At 45.8% G+C, this 8,090-nt stretch overlaps 1 protein-coding gene across 5 annotated transcripts in view; it reads right to left on the reverse strand.

The window, feature by feature from the left end:
* The window catches only part of nav1a (neuron navigator 1a), a 106,198-nt gene that overhangs the window by 55,851 nt on the left and 42,257 nt on the right, over positions 1-8,090 (reverse strand). For all 5 annotated transcript variants that reach the window (XM_048242004.1, XM_048242008.1, XM_048242006.1 and 2 more), the window contains 2 exons: positions 4,824-4,926; positions 1,648-2,022 (listed from right to left, as the gene is read on the reverse strand). In XM_048242004.1, coding sequence (XP_048097961.1) covers positions 1,648-2,022; positions 4,824-4,926 — 478 coding nt within the window. The remainder of the gene's footprint in view (positions 1-1,647; positions 2,023-4,823; positions 4,927-8,090) is intronic.

Below are 8,090 nucleotides of genomic sequence, written 5' to 3' on the forward strand. Positions count from 1 at the left end.
TTACATAAAACTACACGAGAAGGTTAGCTTTAGGGATATGGTTTAGACTATGGACAAAGGCAAAAGTAAAGATAGTATCAAATTGTTGTTACATACTAATAGTTTGTTTGTTGTAGTGTATTTAATTGCAGGCTTACAATGTAACAAGGGCTGTCTAATGTAATGGGTATGCGACCTCTCTACAGGGGGCCTCGTGACTAGGACTGACTGATGTGGATGGATTGGAAGGAAGAAAGGCCCAAAGTGAGCTAAGTGCTGATGTAGAAGAAATGATGCCACTGCACGTGGCTATGGAGGAGAACATTCAGACTGCATTAAAGTTAAATGTACTAAGGTTCAGTTGAAATAGATGGGGGCAGGTACAGTGTTTATAACTAGGAAGGGAAAGTAAGAGATTTATGATGAAATGTGCTAAAGGATTTTACTTTCATACTCACAGCCATGGACTTGCAATTATATTGTGATGGTTATCTTCCAGTAATAATGTTCAGATGTTGTGGATACTTTCAAAATCAGAGGACAAAATGTTCTTCAAAATGATCGTTTCATCAGCAATTACGCAACAAAGACGTTCAGATATGTAGTTACTGAACATAAACAGAGGTTTAGCCCAAATGTTGACAAGCAATCAAAAAGCTAGTGACTTCCCCTGATAAAACACCATCATCCAAAACATAGCTGGACCCATGACCACGGCCCCTGGGGCCAGTACCTCTGGACTCAACAGGCAGAGCAAAGGGACTTCAAAGCAAGGCAAGAAACAGACATCATTTTATAATTTAGCCTTCCAAAAATGTTTAAACACCCTTAGTCCTAGCTCCAGGGCTGTGCTCTTACAAAAGAACATGTGTCAGACAAACAAAAACACAAACTATTGCGCAAAGGCTTCACAATCATATACACACTGCATGCATACACACACACACTCAGACTGACTCATGCACTTATGACAGTCACACCCCATCAAGCATCAACACACACATGCACAGCCCCTCCAACCAACATACACACTTTCCTATCAGAGGCCCAACACTAGGCACCAGTACAGCCAAAATTCCACCCAGTTTCCCACAGCAGATCCAGAGAATGGGGGTGGGTGGTATTGCCATCAGCTCCAACAGGAGCCCTGCAGCTAGCCATGACACGGTCTGCAGCTCTGTGAAGAAGCCTAGGGCTCAGTATGACACGACTCGCTCAGCGGGAGGCCCCAAAGCTAATTGTGAATTGGACGGCAATGTGAGGGGGCGCTTTTATAATTCATCTCATAACAGTTGGTCATTACGCCGTTCTGCTTTGAAGTCATATGCCACGGGTTGGAGTGACCTCAGCTGGGCTGAGTGGAGTGGAGCTCTTAACTGCTAACAAATGACTAAATGGCACAAACAAGGCTGTGTGTTTTTCCAAAACAGCTCACAAACCTGTGTACCGTGGCGGTGAGAATAAAGTTTTATCTGCACTTAAGAGTTTGGAATGAATGAGAGATATTGATGTCTAGTTTCTATGTGGGTAGATTGTTCAGTTATTATTCAAGACACATAAATGCTACAACTGTTAGCTGTTTGTTAGAAGTAAATCCTGAATATTCAGTTAAATATTGACCCAGTAAAACTAACCATATTACTAATATTCTATATAAAAAGTACTTACCCATTGGCCAGGTCATCATCATCGACGTCCACGTCCACATCATCCTCCTCCTCATCCTCTTCATCTTCATTCAGGCTTTTCCCCTTCAGGTGGCCCTCGCCTAGGTAATCGGACTTGAGGTCGACCAGCTCGTCGTCGACGCCGTCCAGGCCCTCGACGAGCTCGATGCAGTGGATCTGGCTGAAGCGGCTGGGGCCGCGCAGGGGTTTGGTGTGGGCGGCAGGGCTGCCCGTGGAGGAAGGCGCATCGCCCGCTTGTAGCCGCGGACTGGACTGGCCCTGTCGCCACGACAGCGGAGACGAGCGGTTGGACAGGCTGGAGATGCTCCGCGCGTTGGTCTCGTCGCTGTCGTAGCACACGCTGCTCTCGATACAACTGAGGAACACAGGGGAGGAGATAGGTATTGCTTAATTCAAATCATAATCTATACATGTGTTGAATTTGCTGAATATTTGTAGCCTTGTAGGCTGAGAGACTTATGAAGATGAGATGGCACAGATGTGTATGGGGAAGATCCAGGAACACCAAATGAGAGTAGGTAGGATGAGCAAAACAAAGAGCCACAAGGTGCCTCCCCTCTGTCCCCTGTTCCATATAGGTGGATTTTCCTTACATTACCACTGCAGAAAGTTGGGTTTTTCCAGTTGGATTTTCCTTACATTACCACTGCAGAAAGTTGGGTTTGTTCATATGTATATTTTCTTCACATTTCAAACATCTTACACTAATATACTTCAAATAAAAGCATTTAAAGGTGAGATAACACTTTTATGCACTTGTAACTACTGTTCTCCCATGTTAATTGCGTAATTGTAAAACCTTACACAGATTTTATTTTTCCACACATACCATCTGTGTCTGAGTGCTTCAGAGTAAATGACTGTTGTCTACTGGGCTGGATCCCAGGGGAGGGTTTGAGCGCCCTCTCTGTCAAACGGAGGAAATGCATCTCATTTCCTTCCCCCTTTCAGCAGGATGTGAGTCAGTAAAGCGATCTCGACCGCCTGCCGTTGGACTGCCCCTTTCCTTAAGATGTTTTCAAAGATGACCCGTGTATGTGTGTGTGTGTGTTCGGGGGCTAGGGATTTGAGTGACCTTGCTGCTGACGTCCACATCTCCCCCTGCGTCCTCTTTTGTCATCGCTGGGGCCCCACGTTGCGTCCTGCGAACTTTGTCGCTAGCGCTAACGCTTTTTAAAGGCTTTATGATGTTTCCAGGTGTCTGGTGTTTTTATGCGTCGGCTGACATGTCTTACCTACTTCCCGGAGGTTCCCGAGCTCAAGCTATCACCACCGGGTCCCATGGAATTCTCAACACTGATTTAGAGGTCAAAATACACCACCACCACTGAGCAGCTCAATGCTCTATCGTCTGTTCCACATGCATGCATTTGCATTGCATTAGTTTCTCACTTTATCGGCCTTCTCACTGTGTGGGTGTTATTTGGTTTGCGTTAAGTGTCCTTCAGCGACATGAGGACTGGCTGTGACTGTGACTGATACCTTTGGAACCCCACTGTAAAAAGTCTCACTCTCACAGCATGCTGTGTGCAAAAAATAAACTCAAGGTTCAGTGATGACACCAAGGAAGTACCAAGGACTGCAGACAGCAGATACTCTGGACTCTGACAGATTGGAACTGAGTGCGAATAGAGAAAGATGGAGGGAAAGAGATGGAGAGTGAGAGAGAGAAAGGAGGAAGAGGAAGAGAGAGGTAGCCTAATGGAGAGAATCAAGCAGAGTGCAGTTGGGAAATGTAGAGGAAAGATGCTGAGCTGTGTGTTTTCCCTGTAAATTATCTCCCGTTCCGAGTAGCCTCCCCTTGCCTCGTGCTTTCAGTGAGTGTAATTGAGGCTTTTGATAGGGCATTTAAACAAAGCCATTAAATGGAGACAGGCCTTTGGATGGAGGGCCGCTGCTGCAGAGGTCTGAGAGGGCTGGTCACATCCAAGAAGCTGTCTCCTTTCCATAAGAAATGGGCAGGCAGGGAGTAGTTATGGTCATCGGAAAAAGTGATAAAAATAGTGATTAGTGTACTAGGCTTTCGTAGAGAAATTAAGCAAAGATAAAGAAGCCATGTGGAAAATGGCGGCACTCAGACGATATCTCAGGTTAGTGCTGATGGTGATGAACAGCAAGGTGAAAGATAGGAAGTAGAACATGATGGTAGAAAGTGATCATATAAATTGATGTGCACAAATGAGTGGAGATGTACTGTGTGTGTGCGTGTGTGTGTGTGTGTGTGTGTGTGTGTGTGTGTGTGTGTGTGTGTGTGTGTGTTTGAGCACTATTGACTCATTCTTTGTGAAACTGCTTTGCCAATACACATTCCTAGACAGAAATTGTCATCCATTTTGCTACAACAAAGCAGCAGATACCGACCATAAAACTCTGGGATAAAAACACTTGCTGTTCATCTCTGGCCTATAAGAATCAGGCGGTAAAACAAAGCAAAGCTCAACAGCACCAGCCAATATGGGGTGAAGACATGTCAAAGAGGGAAAAATCAGCACAGCAGGCAAGGGTATAAAGCCACTGTACTGTGTGTTTTATTACAGAGTTTATGGGCGGCCTTGCTAAGCCACTAAGCTCGGAGCTTTTGCCAGCCAAGGCAAGTCACACAGCCCCCCTATTAACAGACTATTAAAGAGAGGACTCAGAGGCCGTCCACTTCCTGACGGGCTGGAGGAGCACTCTGGACAGTAAACAGCTCCAACATGGCTAAGTAAACACGGCCACTGGGCACTGACAACTTTTCCTCCCCTCCTCTCTCTCTCTCTCATCCTCCAGAGTTACAGTGGGATTCAGAACAGAGGAAGTGGCCTGATTACACACTAATGCTAATTAGTTATTTACACTGCATTGACAAGGCAAATGTTTAATTTACATGCAGTTTTAAAGCAGAACCAAATATTTGTGTTCTTATGAGATTTCACGAGGGAAACTACAGTGCCATGTGAAAGAGGAGCAGGTGAGGATAACTCCAAGTTTGTCATGCTAAGATGCTGCCCTTGCAATGTAAAAGGGGATCGTGATAAATGTATCTCTACCTGCTGGAGATGAAACAGAGACGTAAACACAAATAAATACCACATGGCACACACTGGGCCCTTTGGTTTCCAATTACATCACTCACGCAGGGGGTGCTGAGGAAAAACGAATGGAAGGAGGAATTACCTGTGACTGAGCTGGGACCCCCGCAGGCTGGACATGGTATCTTCCAGGTTCTGCCGGAGATCAAGGACGTTCTGAACAGTTCGCTTCCTCTGTGACTCCGGGTCTGTAGGGAAAATGGACGAGCAGAGGAGGAAAACAGGGTTATTTTACACGTTGTTTATTGACCGTGACTGGTGTTTTTTCATGCGACGAGCCAAGGAGGAAATGGAGGGAAGCCGAGGTGCCGCACTAATATGACAGCTCAGCAACAAAGCCGTCTTTCAAGCAGCAGCTCCATGAATTAAACATTACGGAGCTGGTCTGCCACACTGCCAAGGGGTTAGGCTCATGATGAAATTCAACTGACCCAATCACTAGGGTTGTTTGAGGTCTGCACTTTCTTTGTTTAAGTAAATGCACTTCATTGGAGTCACTGTGTGTGAGCAAACAATGGGGACAATAGCGTTTTAGAAAATAAATCCCTCAAACAGCCCCTTGTTGATGTTCTTGCATGTGCACTATTGAATCCTGTTTTACCCATTTCTCCAATAAACTAAAATGACTGAAAGAATACTATAGTGTTCCAGTCATTTGGGACACAGACCCCATCACAGTTCAACTAGCAGTTGGGGCCCGACCAAAGTAAAGCCTGCAGGCCACCTCCCATGTGTCATTTTATGATTATGAAGTATGCTTTACTGTATTATAGCCAGGTGTCTACAATATAGCCAAAATTTGACCGACATGGGAAAAAACAGTGACAAAATGACTTGGTCTTGAAAAACTTGGTCATGAATGAATGTAACAAAGCACCAGAGGATTACACTTGTTCTGAGCTTCCCTGAGCCACATCTGAGCCCAGTTAGTCCTGTTGGTTGCTGCTGGTCATTATGTGCAGTGGGCACTGACAGCATGGCACACCCAAATGCCACACCTGTCACAGCCATGGGAGACCCCTTAAAGCCCCTTCATTGGCACCTCTTCCCTTCCCATAATCCTCCAGCCCCTATAATCCTGGAGGCTGCCTGATGAGTGGAGCCCCTGAGCAGCAGTAGCAGTAGCAGCCCCTACCACCGCCCCCTTCCCCCTGCACTGCCAGCCAACCAGCACTCCCACTGGGCCACACATTAGGCTGGCGCTCGCTCTAAAACCCCACTTTTTATTCTTGCTAATCGGCTCAGATTGTGCCATGTGATAAGAGATTCGACAATTGGCCACTGTCGGGTCAGACGGTGCAGGGATAAAGTAAAGACTTCCCAAGCTGTGTGGACCAATGGGGAGTGGGAGCGCAGGGGGTTCCCCAACTGCTCTCCCCAAATTTAGGTGGCGCTGACACCGTAATGAGGCTTCTTCTCATGTGTTCTCTCATTCTGATCTTATTTGGGGGAGAATATGGACAGGGCTATATCAGTACATCAGAGGAACCCAAACTAGCCAGCCTCCATGGTGTACTGTGATAACTTTACAGATAGTGAGGGTCTGTGTCCAGTGATGTGCTGGCCATCAGGCATACGGGGACTAATCCTGGTGGTCTGTTGCATCTGCGGGCTAGTAGACCATCACACCATAATGATCTGTACATATATTAGGATTTACCAGTCCATTCTGTCTCATTACTGACCCAGCTGGTGCTATAGCAGTCAAGTCCAGGGCCAGATTTCTTTTCTAGTACACCTCTCGTTAGCCAAGTTACAGTACTGCATTACAATACAGTAAAGACTTTTTGTTAACACTTAAACGTGTACTGTCACACCAGTGTGACGGGAATGTTGGCAAATGATCATTCTAAAGAATATCTGGGTTCATTGAATTCAACATAGAATTTTAGAACCTTGAATTGTTGCAGAACGGAATCTTGTTAGAATGTTCAAAAACCCACACCACTGAATGTTCTTGTTATTGTTGGTGAAATGTTCGACAATACTTTAGCTATTTTTGAGAGGTATTTCATTCTAGCCCAGAGTAACATTGTCGTATTGAAGATGGATGTTAATAGTTTGTAATGATGCTTTTTGAAAACTTCCCTTTAACAGGGATTAGCATCTCATTAAAACACACGCCACTCTGAGCTGATGAGTAACTGAGAGGAGGAGAAACAAACCCCCATTAGGTTTGCAGCACCAGACTCTCTTTGTCTTCCAGTGTGATAAGCCGCCCTAGATGACACCATTTCCTAAAGCGGCACACCCTTTGACAGCCCTTAATTATTCTGGGTTTCAAAATCAATGTGTTGGCTCTCTAGCCAAATCCTCCAAGGTATCTGGTCACAATCTTAATTGTTCCACATCAACATCTGGGCTTCTGACAGCGGAAGACGAAGTGCTGTGATTCTGACCTGGTTTCAAAGGCCTTTAGGATAAGGGCTATATAATACTCTCTCAAGGTTGGGCTGGTTCACGGGTAGAGGGAGAGGGGTTAGGTACAGGTCAGGGGTTAAGAGAGGGTGGGGGAGCTTTCCCAATCCAGCCATTTATCCTGTCACGCATGAGACAGCGAGATGCAGCATGACTACAGACATCACAAGTCGAATGGCTTTATCATTATGTTCAGCACTCGGAAAGAATCGTCAGGAAGTGGCTTTGATTAATCATTCCATCTTTGGCGTCTCTTGTTTCATTCATTCACACAGTCCACACCATGAAGGCTCCCTAATTCATAACGACGAAATAATTCATCGCTGCAGACAGAGCCGGGCCTGGAAGGGATGACGAGAGCGCAAATGGCCAGAGCTTCAATGGTTAATGCTGACAGAGGAGATGACTAATAATCCAGACCGCCCTGATTTACTCATTTTCTATTTTTACCCCCTGAGATAACTTCCATTAGTCTTAGTAGCTGCTTAGCGGCCAAAGTGCTCAGATCCTCTGTAGCCCAGAAATGACTTCTTTGCATGGCAATGGGAAGATCTGATGTAAGATATGAATTTTGATCAACCGGAACAATGGTTTGTGATGGAAATAAAGACAAATGAAGGGGCGTATTAATGGATCCCCTGAAGGCTTTCTCTATTCATTTGTGTTAATCAAGCCCCAATTAAACTCTCTGCTCACCAACTACAGAGGTGAAAGCAAGACAAAAGATTTACCTGCCATTTTAATAATTCCCATTACAGGTCAGGAGGAGTCCAGCTGTTGGGGGATAATGGAGCACATCCTCCAGCTGGGGCAAGGGCGTGAGGTGGGGGGTAGAGAGAGAGTCCCAGGTGGCAGGGAAGAGGACAGGAGGACACAAGGACAACCGGACAACAGGAACTGGCCTTCCTGTGACACCCCCCACCCCACTTTCCCC

This window comes from Alosa alosa, chromosome 4, assembly GCF_017589495.1.
Source record: "Alosa alosa isolate M-15738 ecotype Scorff River chromosome 4, AALO_Geno_1.1, whole genome shotgun sequence".
Lineage (NCBI taxonomy): Eukaryota > Metazoa > Chordata > Actinopteri > Clupeiformes > Clupeidae > Alosa > Alosa alosa.